Source organism: Corella eumyota, chromosome 3 (assembly GCF_963082875.1).
Source record: "Corella eumyota chromosome 3, kaCorEumy4.1, whole genome shotgun sequence".
NCBI classification, from domain to species: domain Eukaryota; kingdom Metazoa; phylum Chordata; class Ascidiacea; order Phlebobranchia; family Corellidae; genus Corella; species Corella eumyota.
Genome location: NC_137492.1, coordinates 19,137,280 through 19,145,605, shown reverse-complemented (window position 1 = coordinate 19,145,605; position 8,326 = coordinate 19,137,280). Strand labels below are relative to the sequence as shown.

At 28.9% G+C, this 8,326-nt stretch overlaps 2 protein-coding genes across 2 annotated transcripts; one reads left to right on the top strand and one right to left on the bottom strand.

The window, feature by feature from the left end:
• The first annotated feature begins 1,423 nt into the window (after positions 1-1,423).
• LOC145746016 (uncharacterized) lies at positions 1,424-4,070 on the top strand. Its single transcript, XM_082564195.1, has 6 exons — positions 1,424-1,510; positions 1,629-1,767; positions 2,254-2,438; positions 2,578-3,030; positions 3,120-3,409; positions 3,476-4,070. The coding sequence occupies exons 1-6, from the start codon at positions 1,424-1,426 to the stop codon at positions 4,068-4,070; spliced, it is 1,749 nt and encodes a 582-aa protein (XP_082420321.1).
• Positions 3,192-6,577, bottom strand: LOC145745619 (uncharacterized). Its single transcript, XM_082563747.1, has 8 exons — positions 6,451-6,577; positions 6,241-6,357; positions 5,979-6,095; positions 5,726-5,881; positions 5,547-5,641; positions 5,227-5,425; positions 4,916-5,158; positions 3,192-4,633 (listed from the first exon to the last, which is right to left on the bottom strand). The coding sequence occupies exons 1-8, from the start codon at positions 6,506-6,508 to the stop codon at positions 4,509-4,511; spliced, it is 1,110 nt and encodes a 369-aa protein (XP_082419873.1). The 5' UTR covers positions 6,509-6,577; the 3' UTR covers positions 3,192-4,508.
• Between the last annotated feature and the right edge of the window lie 1,749 nt (positions 6,578-8,326).

Below are 8,326 nucleotides of genomic sequence, written 5' to 3'. Positions count from 1 at the left end.
TGGCAAACATCATCACGTTGTAAAATTCCCTTTTTTCTAAATATTTTTTGTAATATTTTAAACATCTTAGTGTTCTATTATTTTTTTTAATAACTCTAAGATTTCTTTTTAAATAGCCCAAACCCCCTTCGCATAAGTTGTCAGTAGACCATATGCCTATACTTCTAATAATTAGCAAAAAAAGGATAAAGCATTCTTTTAAATAAATCTAATTTAAAAACTAACTTGTGATAAGATCCCTTAATTGCATGACACCATAATTTTGTTCTAAACCAAATAGACTGTTTCTAAAACCCATTGATTAAGGCAAAAACCTTTAAAGCCTAGGTGAGCAGTTTTGCAAGCAAGCACTTCTGTTTTACTGTTCAGATTTCTAATTTACCTACAGCATACTGATTGGAAAACTGAACTTATAGAAACCCAGTTGTTACATGGCACTTGTTTTACATAAAAACTCATAGTTAAATAAATAAAAAACAAAAAAGACGGCTTAGCTTCGCTGTTTAGCAGTAAGGCTAAGTGATACTAAATATTTTTTAAATGTTTCTTAAAAAGCAGGAGCTACTTATAATTTGTATTTATTTTAACTGATTTAAGTATTTTGAACAAGTTCACAGATATTACAAACATCTTACTAGTTCGTATTTTACACCCTGCCTTCACGCAAACTTGATTTAAAAACCTCAAACACGTGTGTACTAACAATATCAGATTTGTTTACCCTTCCCAACTTGGCCTCAAAATACTCGGGATATTACATGTATTCGATAAAAGTTCCATTTTCCAAAAGAGATTCATTAAAACAAACTGAATCATATTCGCTTTCTTCTTGGCAAAACATATTAACGCCGACAAAATAAAAATATTTCTGCACACTCGCTTAAATCAAAAAAAAAATTCTTTCCAAAATGGCATGTTAGGCCACTTCTGACGTCACAAGTAAATTCACAACGGTTCGTGGGATTTTAACAATATTTATTTTTGAGTTACTGTAACTTTTCAAAACCGAAATAAAATTAGGTTATTTTTTGTAAATAAATTACAAAAAAATATAAACCTTTGTCGTAAATGCAAAAATATACTTTTACTAACGTTTGCAAAATGCATGTCCCAGGGGCTTTAAGCCCGTATATTAATTCATTAAATTTTTTATTTTAATTAAAATAAAACATGGTCAAAGCTAAACAAAACATAATAAATACATTTTCAAGACTGTATTATGATAAATCACAATATATATACAATTTTATACTTCAAGCATACGGGAAAGAAATGAATTAAATTTATTTAGACCAAATATTAAGTAAAACCACTTCTAATACAACATAAAATGTCGTAAAAAATAGCGGGAAAACTAAATTATTTTGAAAATAAAACTAAGAACAATTAAAAAACACCCACAACTTCTAATTAAAATTAAAACATGGTGGAGTATCTTTGTAAAAAATGCACCTTTAAAACAAGCAAGAAATCAACTTTTTACTATCACCTGAATAACGTTCACAGCAAGGTTAATTTAAAAAAGTCCATCTACAAATTAAAACCTAAAAAAGAAAGTAAATGTAACATGTACTAAAGAATCATAATATAAACCAATACACAAGCTTTCTGAATATTTACATATCTAGGTGAAACAATTCAATGTGTTCTGCAAAGAAAATGATTGTACCAAGGGTTTTATGTTTATAGACGATTTACGTAATCACCTTAAAATTAAACACAAAATTGAAGGGGAAGAAATAAATCAAACATTTAATACACAAGAAGGTTATAAATTTAAATTAATAATATTGAAAAAACAACTATTTCATTTAAAAATTATTACAATCTTATAATTGTAAAAAAATTTACAGATTTTTTAAATTGGAAAGCTGATGTAGAAAAAAAAAATGCTTCGTACTTTGTACACAAAGACACGACGAAAGCCATCAATGGGTTATTTAGTTTCAAATATAAATGTAATAGGAGTGGTTTTTTCAAAAGTACTTCTGTTGAGGGCGAGCGCCATTTAAAAATCGCAAGGTACTCGGAAAATTGGACAAATGTGTACCGCATCTTTTCTTGCAAAACAACTTGTAGGGGGAAAAGTGCAAGTGATTGGGTCACTGCTGCACTATGGCCACAGCATAAGTTTAGGTCACATTTCAGTTCCTAAAATGGACAAAATTAAATTACAAGGTACATTTATTTTAACAATAATTGGTATGATTTTTATTGCTTTAAAATTTTAAGAAAATAAATGGTTATTTCTAGGAAAATTAGCTATTGGTGTCACCTCAAAAAGAATTTTAAAAGATATTAGATCTACCTGTCAACCGAAAACTAAATATCAGAGAATTCACATGGTCTCACGCCAAGATTTAAACAATTTTCAAAATTCATTAAATCTTAACAACTCTATAAAACATTCCAATGATTGCTTGAGTGTTGAGATTCTGGTAGAAGAAATGAAAAAAAGTCAAAATGAAACAATAGAAAGTTTAAAATTTAGTTATATAACTATTCCAAATAAAACAAAAAGAATTATATAAATTTAAATAATACAATATATTTTATAAGCTACATTGTTTTCTTTAGGTTAAAGTGCTAGTGTATAAGGAACAAGGAGCCAAAGCGTTACATTTTGAAAATGGTGATTTTTGTGTAGCTTTTACTACAACATATATGTTAAACCTTTTAAAAAAATTTGGGCACAATGTCATATGTATGGATTCAACCCATGGCACTAATGCATATGATTTCAAATTGGTAACAATCCTTATTGTTGATGAATTTGGTTGCGGTGCTCCAGTTGCCTGGATGATTTGCAATAGGGAAAGTGCTAATGTTCTTTTACCGTTTTTTATTCAACTAAAAAATACCTTTTTTGATCAATTTAAAATTGTGGTTCCATCCCCTCAATATTTCATGTCTGATAAGGCCCCTCAATTTTATCGTGTTTGGAGTGAAGTTTTTAATTGCACTCCCCAAAAACTTTTGTGTTCATGGCATGTTCACAAAGACTGGACAGGGAAATTAAATCTAATAAATGTAAGCAAAACGTTTTAAATTATAGTATTATTCTTTTATTTATATTTAAATATATTTTATATTATTTAATGAAACCTTTTTGTCCTAAGGATCACATTTTGCGAAAAGAAATTTATAAAAAGCTTTTAACAGTGAGTCAAACTGGAGAATATTTAGAGGCAAAATCTATGCTTATAGAACTAAAAGACAGTCTTTTAGAAACCGAAATTACACATAAATTTGGGCTATATTTTGAAAAAGAGTGGTTTCCCATTTTTGAACAATGGTCTACTTGTTCAAGAAAGGGCTCAAACATCAACACCAATATGTATGTGGAAGCTTTCCATAAAGTATTTAAGTACAATTATTTGGGAGGAAAATGTAGCAAAAGAGTCGATAAGTAAGTTGATCAGTATATAACAATGACATTAAATTAAACAAATTAACCAATAATTACATTATTTAGGTGCATTCAAAGTCTGCTGGACTTTGAAGAAAACTTGGTTTTCAAAAGATTGGAAAGACTGGAAAAAAATAAACATGGGTGGAAACTAAATCAAATTAAAGAAAGGCATGTGAGTGCTAAAAAAATGAAGGGAGATTACAATATTAAAAAAAAAGATGTTTACCTTGTACAGAGCGAACAGTCTGAAAATGAGTATATTATCACGAAAACTAATAAGCAATGTTCACAAAATTGCCATTTAAAATGTGAAGATTGCAATGTGTGCATTCACAATTACACGTGCACATGTTTAGATCATCTAATTAAAGGGACAATTTGCAAACATATTCATTTCATTTGCATAAGAAAACAAAATTTAAAAAAAATAAAAGTTACAGCAGCCACTACTCAAAAAGAACATTCCACAACTCTTAACGAAATTTCTCAAATTATAAATCCAATTAACCAAGCTCGCGATTTGGCCTTAACATTACAAGGAATACTAGCAACAAAACAATTAAGTGACAACCAATCTAAATTGATAATTGAAAAACTTAAATCGTGTATAAGTATAAGCAATTTAACCAATCCAATTAATTTGAAAACTCAGTTTTAATTTTTAAATTTAAAGCTTTAATTTTTAAATTGTGTTCTTTTTAACAATATAATATCATTTAAACTTTTAACTTAACTTCATATGGGCCTTTAACAAAGTATTAGTAAACATGAAACAATTGCCCTAATTTATATTGTCAACGAAACCGATAATAGTTGCTACGGATTTAGTTACATTTTCTCTTAAGGTTTAATTTTCGGCGTAACATCGTAGGAAATAGGATAAGGTTATAGAAACAAAACCTTATTACAACACTGGTTGGGTCAAAACATTTTAAGACATTGTCGGTCTTTACTTAGATACGTGTCAACTTTTGTAAGCCAGGAGGTAAAACTAACAAACGCTTGCATTTTTATTTCAAAATCTCTATTTGCGTTAATAAAACTGTACAAAAATGTTACAATGTTTTTAAACATTGGTTTTGGAATGTTCTGACATCTAAACTTGGGTTCCAGAATCCTTCTTTCTTGCCAAACAGCAACAAACGCACATGCCAACTATAATAGCTAAGGTTGTTATAAACACTCCGGCCGATACAGCAACGATTGCTTGCCAGCTCCACCCTAGATCGGAATGTAAGTTAAATTTAGAAGTTACTTAGACAAGTTCCTTTTTAGATATATTTACTAAAGGTAATAGATTTTTGTTTTGGGAAAGGGTTGTGCTGTAGTGACGTGTTAAAGCCATCCGTAAATGCCTGGCTCAAGGGCGAATATAGTGTGGCGTTGGTGTGGCTCGAACCTTAGACCTTTCGGCTTGTTGTCTGATGCCATTACCACTATACCAAGTTATTTTACATTGCTCTGTAAGTAAAAAATAAAGCTATAAAATCTCGATATATTCACCTGGGTCTTCTTCCATTATCGTCGTAGTTTCTGTATTAGGAATTGTATTGGAAATAAGTGTAGGCGAAGGTTGGGTCGTTGTTGTCGGGGCCGTTGGCAAAGATGGAACCGATACTGTGGAAGTCGTTGTAGATGTTGTAGTTACAGCGGGCACTATAGTTGTTGTTGTGGTTGATGGTAATGGTATAGTAGTGGTCGTTGCTGGTGTTGTTGTTGTAGTTTGTACGCTTGTTGTTGGAGGACCTGCACAAATTAAATGTAAAGACGATTGCCTTTAAATAATTAAAACGGTATAATTTTGTTATATTTACTGATAAAGTTTTGGTAAGCATCATTGATCTGTGAAGCGTCTTGTTCTTCATACCAAACCTTCACTTCGTCGATTGAAATATTTAAACTTGCGCTTCCAAGTGCAAGTGGGTATCTCGGGCCAAGAGTAAAAACAGAAATACCAGTTTCAATATTGGGTTCAACAACATACGTCTCCACTTCAGTTCCATTTAAATATATCTTAATTAAAAATGAATTGTTGTGAATGGCATTAAACCAAACACCTTAGGTTTATTTTAAATTAAGGGAAAGTTACTGGACATTAACAATTTTGTTATATATAAATACATGTAACAGTTACCCGAATATTATTTGATTCAGACCAAGTAAAAGTAACATGGGTCCATGTACCAAGTTCAATTAGAGCAGTATTAATAGAAGCCGTATACTTTTCTCCTTTAAAATATGAAAGGCAAGTTTGAATGGCTATAATATTGCGGAAATTCTACGTAACCAAATGTATAGTTGTTCAATACATACCGTTTGGCGTAAGTACTTCGGCAATTACTTTAGTATTTATAACGTTAGGGTAAATTACAACACCCTTGGTTGGGAAAGGGTACACTCCGGTATGAAATATATGTGTTAATAAACCAGGCCATTCGTACACATTTACCCAAAATGCAATGGTAAATCCTGTATAAATATTAAACCTTTAATAATCTTTGTATTTTTGTTAAATAATGGGCTGTGCCTGTAAGACAATATATTTAAATATAGCAAATTGCTTTACCGTTTTTACACATTGTAACATCAAATAAGCAGGTATCTTGTATATCTGCAATAATTCCAAAATCTACTTCCTCGTCGGGAATTTGAAGACAATCCCCGGCTACCCCTGGTATTATTCCTTCCATTTAAAATTTTTTTTTAATTTTTGAGTGTTTTATTTTCGTAATTTCCAGTTATTTTAAAATGCAAAAATCATACAAAAATAACAATATCGTTTGTTAAATTTTATTTTGTTACACAAATTGCATTTAAAGCAAACTTACTTGCATCTTCTGCTAGGAACCCATCCCATTTTGGTGATTCACCAATGTCAGGGTAAATTGTCCCATTTTGGGCAATATTGTCCATCGACCAAAATAATGCAGGTGATGTACACTTGCCTATTAAAACAAAGTAATAAATTTATCCACGAAAAAATATTACTGCTATTTTTCTAAGTGTATAAATATCTATGTTTAACTAAATATTGCTACCTGAATATGGTGCAAAAATTGTAAAAATTACAATCAGGTTCAATATTTCTTTTTTCATATTTTTTAAAATTTTTATTTCTGTAAAAAACTTTTAGTTAATATTTTAGTTTGCTACTGAACCCGTTTTGTTTTATGTTTAGCTAACTTAGCAAACTGTAATACTTTATATAAATTATATACACTTGACTTATACTAACTTGGAAATTAATTTTGAAAGACGTTATAAATTAGTAACAAAACTTTATTCAACTTGTTCGCAAAGTTTCGGTTGAGTGACAAGAAATAGATTTATTTTGTCAAAGCATGACCCACCTATAGCCAAACCCGATTATAACAACAACAAAAAGCCATTGTCAATTTAAAGACATAAAAAAGGCTTTTTGTGATTTTAAAATGGGTTCAAATGAATAAAAGTAACCATGAACTTCGCTAAACAAATATTTGTCGTAATTCTTGTTGTTAACGATTTTTCAATTTTACATTAAAACTTATCAAAATTAATTTGTGCAACAACTAAATTTTATAATACATGTTCTAGTTAATTTAATGATTAAATTAACAAATGTAAAAAAATATTACAAAAATAAATACGAAAATGAGGATAAACTTAAATACCTAAAATCTTCGGATATTATTGTGACATAATAAAAAAAAAATCAAGAGAGGACACAAAGTTAAAAACGAAGGCAATCAGATTAAAAAATACAATTTTACGTTAATTTTACTTGTACTAGCAGACTAGGCATATATTTAATAAACTTGCAGCTTGTTAAGCTACTAAAATAACTTAATTTATTTGCAAACAGTATATATTGCCTGTTTGCAGTTTTGTTTTTTATTGGTTTGTCTGTTTGAAAATTTAACACAATAAAAATTAGTGTTTCGGCTTGTTAAAAAAACAAATTGTAAAAACAGTTAGCTAGCAAGTGTTATGGATTTGGTAAATTCTATTTATGTTTTAGTAAAAAGCATATATTATATGTCCTTTGGATTCTTTTAAAGTGAAATCAGAAAAGGAAAGTATTTAAATAAGAAACACCATCAACAACTTTTATTTGCTGACTGATAATAAACTTAATATATTCCTAGCTTGATTTTTTTATATTATAAATTCAATTTTGCAAATTTGTTATATATATTATATGTAGTAAGCTGATAATCACATTGTAAGTTTAAAAATTGTAGGCATATATATATATATATGCTATTTTTTTACATTTTTGCATACACTTAATTTTTACAATTGCAAATGTAAACTTTATTTAAGGCTCGGTTTTGTCAAAATTGTTATAATTTATAATTTTCTTGTTAATTAGTTTAAATTTAGGTTTATGTATTTAAAACTTACATAAACCTGGGTTATTTTTGCTGTGCACATGCTAGGTTATATATAGCAGGTAAACCTAGTAGTTGCTCGGTCTTCATGATTTTTATTTTTTTTCTAATAAGGCATTAAATGCACTGCACTGGGTTATAGACATGGCATAACAAAAATTGAGTTATTATGTTTAAAAATTTGCTTAGCAGAAGTGTTTATACAAAGCAATTGTGGTTTTGCATTGCATTTTTTAGTATAGGTTGACTAGTTTCCTACCGAGTAGATTTTTTTAAAGCTTTTATTACTTTTTGTATTTAAATCTAACATGCTTTAAAATTGTGTATATATAAATCTTTTATTAGCATCGGCATATATATATAAAATAATTGATTTTACACTTATTACAGTGAACACATATGCTATATATACTAATAGTAATTTTTTTGGGATAAAAAATATGACTTGATTGTATGTTAACTAAGCATATTAAATGAAACTGTTTTTTTATTATAGATTTTTAAAGTTTTTTAGCTTTAATCTTAATTATAAAATTACCAC

Excerpts from the sequence above, each read along its gene's own strand:
- LOC145745619 (XM_082563747.1), bottom strand. The coding sequence starts at position 6,508 with ATGAAAAAAGAAATATTGAACCTGATTGTAATTTTTACAATTTTTGCA. Across the intron at positions 6,358-6,450 it reads AATTTTTGCACCATATTCAG|GCAAGTGTACATCACCTGCA; the intron begins GTAGCAATATTT and ends TTGTTTTAATAG. Across the intron at positions 5,882-5,978 it reads TGTTACAATGTGTAAAAACG|GATTTACCATTGCATTTTGG; the intron begins GTAAAGCAATTT and ends ATATTTATACAG.
- LOC145746016 (XM_082564195.1), top strand. The coding sequence starts at position 1,424 with ATGGTGGAGTATCTTTGTAAAAAATGCACCTTTAAAACAAGCAAGAAA. Across the intron at positions 1,768-2,253 it reads AACATTTAATACACAAGAAG|GAAAATTAGCTATTGGTGTC; the intron begins GTTATAAATTTA and ends GGTTATTTCTAG. Across the intron at positions 3,031-3,119 it reads GGAAATTAAATCTAATAAAT|GATCACATTTTGCGAAAAGA; the intron begins GTAAGCAAAACG and ends TTTTGTCCTAAG.